The sequence below is a fragment of the Bison bison genome, unplaced genomic scaffold (genome assembly GCF_000754665.1).
Source record: "Bison bison bison isolate TAMUID 2011002044 unplaced genomic scaffold, Bison_UMD1.0 scf7180017864072, whole genome shotgun sequence".
In the NCBI taxonomy this organism is placed as follows: domain Eukaryota; kingdom Metazoa; phylum Chordata; class Mammalia; order Artiodactyla; family Bovidae; genus Bison; species Bison bison.
Window position 1 is genome coordinate 11,095,152 of NW_011494644.1, and position 4,604 is coordinate 11,099,755.

Sequence of the window (4,604 nt, forward strand, 5' to 3'; positions counted from 1 at the left end):
AGGGTGAGGCTGGCTGTGCCCTGGGGGCTGCAGAGAGGGGACTTGGCTGCCGGGGAGGGAGGATCATGAGCTGCTTCTGCTCCAGGTAACCCTTCCTTAGAGAAGTGTCGGGCCCTGAAAGAGCAGCGCGAAGAGGCAGCCGAGGTGGCTTCTTTGGACATTACCAACATCATCAGCAGTTCAGGTGAGGGGCTTCCTTCTACTCCCCAGGATCAGGTGGGACGCAGACTTTGTCCAGCAACTCCTCTGCTGCTTTCTCCTGCCCTGTAGGCCGGCCACGCAGACGCACAGCCTGGAACCCTTCAGGAGAAACAGCCCCACCAGGGGAGCTATACCGCAGGATCCTGGACTCAGACGAAGAGCGGCCCCACCCCCCGCCCCCAGACTGGTCACATCTGCGGGGCATCATCAGCAGCGATGGCGAGAGCAACTGAGCTCCCCCAACCCCAGGAGGGACTTTCCTCTGGTAGAAAGCATATACAGCATTCCTCTCACCACAGCCCCCAGCTCTGCCTACGGAGCAGAAGCAGCTTTCTTCAGAGGACCCGCAGCCCCCACGGACACAACCTGTTGGGATTCTACTTCTCAGTCTCACATTCTCAATTTAAGGTGTTTACAGGGATTTAAAGACTCAATAAAGGAGTGTTTGAATCACCTTGTCAAAACTGGTCCCCACTCTTAACCCCTGTCCAGGAAGCTGAGGAGCAGCCAACTGTCCCCTGGTCTGATTCCCTTTCTCTGATTTTCCAAAAATCCCAGCCTCCAGACCCTACCATCCAGTCTTGACTCGAGGAGTGTGACTGCTTCCTCCAGCCTGATCAGTGGGCCCCTCTGACCACCCTGCTTTTTAGCTGTCTGATAACCTAACGCCTTGCTGGGAGGAGGATCTGAATAACTGGCCTTAAGAAGAATGTGAAACAAGAATGAAAGGACTGGGGAACAGCTGTTGTTTATGTCTTTCTTCTCCCTCCTGGAAACAGCCACTTAGTTCATGGGCTGACTTTCAGTCTTTAAAGGGGTGGGTACAAGATCTAAACCTGACCAATTGGAACACCCAAGGCCTCTGGCTTCAGATCAAACCAATGGAGTCACTTCAGGACTGCTGGAATTCTTACTGTTGAGGTTGTTAGTAAGCTGTAAGCCTGGAGCTGCCAGGGGCTTGTGGGTGAGGTGAACTTTCTGAAGCCAAAGCAAAGGGAAGCAGAGGTCCAGGGACTGATTGCTTCCTCGGAAGACCTAGATTCAGTCATGTCCAAAGTCAATGAAATCACTGAAATTTTTAGTTACACAGTCCAGTGAGTTCAAGTAACACTATCACCTGCCACCGAACATTCCTTCACACACATTAAGACAGAAAAGGTGAGAGTCCTGGGATCTGTCAGAATAACCAACAGTTTATTAAAAGCTTGCTGTAGGGCTCTGTGCCAGCCCCATAGCTGGGAGGGGCTCTCATGACTGCCCCCAGGCCCGGGAGCAGCCCCTTCCAAGGTTTTTATCTTGTTCACCTGCCCCAGCTCTGATCCCAATTAAAAAAAAAAAAAAAAAGATAAAAGGACAAGACGGCACAGGACTTCAGACAGCAACGGGGGAATGGAGAGACCCAGGCATCCTGACCCCAAGACCCCATCCTGATCTCCTTTCAGGAAGGCCTTTTCCTCCCATTCTTCCCTCCCAGGCCCCAGACCTGCTCTGCCACATCCCAAGTCTGGGGGCCTGGCGTCCCCAGTCCATGGCCCCATTCCAGGGGGTAGTATAGTTCTCTTTATATAATATATCTAGACCCACCCTTCCCCCTCCCCCAGGGGACTAGATAAATATTTGACACACATATCTCCCTCCTTTCCCGAGGCCGTGATGGAGAGAAACCCTGGCACCATGGTGGGGAGGCAAGGGCTCCCGGCCAGCCTTGAGGCACCTATGCCCAAGCTGGCCTTGGGCCGCTGGCCAGCCCAAGAAGCTCATGAGATGAGGTCTGAGGGGAGGAGCTGGAGCCAACATCCTATCCCCCACCCTTGGGTGGACCTCAGGCTTACAGCCCTCCAGGATCAGGCTCCACCCACCCCTGCCTCATTCATCTGCTCATATCCACCTTGTACTTCAGGAATAGAAGTGGGAGGAACCATTGAGGATGTGGGAAGCAACACTGGTGCTGCGGCTCAGAGGCCCAGGCACTGCAGCAGCAGGCGGGCCCACACTGTCACTGCCACTGCCCCCTGAGGCTGCTCGCCGCAGGGGCTGGGGGCTGTTTCTTAGCAGCAAGAGGGCTCCACCACGGGGTGTGCCGCTCTGTGCCGGGGGCCCCAGCCAATTTGGGGGACCCGGGGGAGCCAAGAGAGCGGGCTGACGCCAGGCCGGGGGCGGCATGCCTGGTGGAGGAGGGCCATGGCTCCAGTGCGCCCCTGAACGGGGAACTGGCCGGGAGGGCCAGGCGGGGGCAGGGGGTGGAGCAGGATAGCCCTGGGCAGCAGCCTCAGCTGGGATGCCCCCCAGAGCCATACTGGAGAAGCCCAGCCTCATGCTCTCAGCATCGAAAGCCTCGATCTCACGGGCCTGCCGCTCAAGCAAACTCCGGATTCGCTCAGAGCGCCCTGTCTGCAGGGCCAGCAGCTCCTCTTCCACCTGGGGTACCCAGAAGAGAGGTTAGAGGGTCCAGGATGGGGGCTGCCCTCCCCAGCCCATCCTGGAAGCCCAGCCCTCTCACCCGCTGCTCCAGCAGGGCCCGCCTCAGGGCTACTCTCTGCTCCAGCTCCCGCAGCTCCCGTTCATGCTGACTCTCTGTGCGGATCTTGATCTTGCTCTGGTAAGCATTGAGCAGCTCCAGCTCTTGTTGCAGCTGCTGCCGAAGGGCCTGGAACTCTGCTTCCTGGGTTTCATCAAGCCGCAGCTAGAGATCAGGAAGAACAAGTTTTAAGGGCCTCCTCTCCAACCCCCACAATCCTCCCCTGCCCCAGTAGGCCTGGGCCCTAAGGTTTCAAGAAAGCAGCCAGTCTCAACATCTATCAGAATGAAGGTCATCATACCCTGTGACACAGCAATTACACTTCCAGAAATTTATCCCCCACGTATACTTGCACATGTGCTCGAAGATGTTCACTGAAGCGTTGTAATAGCAAAATACTGGAAACAACCTAAACATCCACCAATAAGGGATGGGTTAAATAAATCATGGTACATCCATACCATGGGAAATTCTATGCTCTTAAAAAATGAGACATGTACTGACATGGAAAGATGTCCAAGGAATATTAGGTGGAAAAAGAAGTTAAGAGGACAGTTTGCAAAGTGATTCCATTTTGGTTCATGTTTTTAATATAATTTCCAAATATGCATAGGAAAAAAATCTAATACAATTCATTTTTAACAATTACCTCTGAGAGGTGGGATTAGGTGAGGGCATGGCAAATAAATAAGGACACTTTCACTTTTTATACTGTGTTAAGTGGCCCATTCCTGTGTCATGTGGCCCATTCCTGTGTCATGTGATCGCTAACAGCAATCTTCAAAACCCTCCAACTGGCCTGAAGGCCACACTCATTTTGATTTGCTCCCTGTTCACACATTAAACTAACTCAGGCCCAGGAAAAAAGTACAGCCATTCTTTCCTTGGTGGTTCTTGGTGGAGTAGGCAGGCTGGCTTTGTCAAGACCTTAAGAAAATACTTAAAGAGAAATAATAAAAACTGTTGCAGAGAATCCCAACAGTGGGAGAGTATCTGAGTTTCCCAAGAACAAAAAGCCCCCCATCTCTCTACACTCCCCACTTCCAGTGTTCACAGCTAAGCTGGAAATATAAAGGCCAACCTCCACCATGCTCCCTCCCTGGACCCCAGGCCTCACCGCCTGTGAGCTGAGCATCTCTGAGATGGACTGGTCGTACTGCTCGGCTAGGATTGCCAGCTTGCGGGTCTGTTCTTCCTTGAGCCGCTTAAGGAGGCTCTTGTGCTGAGCTTTGGGCGTGGTCTCCAGCAAATGGGCCCGCAGAGCCTTGTACTGCCGAGTCTGGATCTTACACGTCTCCTGGAACTGCTTCTTGATCTGCAGCTCCTTAGACTATGCAGTGGACGGACCAAAGGGAGATGGGGGCAGGGGGAGGAGGAGGAACAACCAGGGGAGAGGGGGAGAAGAAAGAGAGGAGGAGAGGAGACAGCAGCAGAGACAGGGAGAGGGAGAGAAACAGAAAACATGTTAGACAGAGGGGGCGGGGGAGCTGTATACAGACAGACACGGAGAGATGGGGTTGTGTGGAGAGAGATCAAGAAGATGCTCAATGGGCAAGAGACGCAAAGAGAACAAGAGAGCTTCCAAGAGCATGTTCAGAGTTGGGTGGACAACTCACAAGAAACATCAGGAGAGTTCATGAAGAGGGAACTGAGAATCTTTCAAGTACTGAGTGCACACAAGAAGTTTTGACCATGCAGAGGAGGAAGAAAACATGACCTGGAGATAGATGCCTGTGAGCAGATACAGAATATACACGAGTGAGAAAACAAAGTCACTCAACACACCCATGGAAGACAGCAACAAAGCTGAGGAAAGAGAGGAAGCCCCAGGTTCATCACCTCAGGGTGGGAGGGAGGGAAGAAGGATAAACACCAAGCCAAGAAA

The 4,604-nt window shown here is 53.2% G+C and overlaps 2 protein-coding genes across 2 annotated transcripts in view; one reads left to right on the forward strand and one right to left on the reverse strand.

Moving 5' to 3' along the window:
* Positions 1-665, forward strand: part of HIRIP3 (HIRA interacting protein 3) — a 3,041-nt gene extending 2,376 nt beyond the window's left edge. The window contains exons 6-7 of the mRNA XM_010837298.1: positions 86-184; positions 271-665. Of these exons, the coding sequence (XP_010835600.1) occupies positions 86-184; positions 271-434 (263 nt within the window). The 3' untranslated portion in view covers positions 435-665. The remainder of the gene's footprint in view (positions 1-85; positions 185-270) is intronic.
* A 709-nt stretch (positions 666-1,374) lies between these two features.
* The window catches only part of TAOK2 (TAO kinase 2), an 18,515-nt gene continuing 15,285 nt past the window's right edge, over positions 1,375-4,604 (reverse strand). Inside the window, exons 17-19 of the mRNA XM_010837297.1 lie at positions 3,837-4,049; positions 2,702-2,884; positions 1,375-2,619 (exon numbers count right to left, since the gene is read on the reverse strand). Coding sequence (XP_010835599.1) covers positions 2,098-2,619; positions 2,702-2,884; positions 3,837-4,049 — 918 coding nt within the window. The 3' untranslated portion in view covers positions 1,375-2,097. The remainder of the gene's footprint in view (positions 2,620-2,701; positions 2,885-3,836; positions 4,050-4,604) is intronic.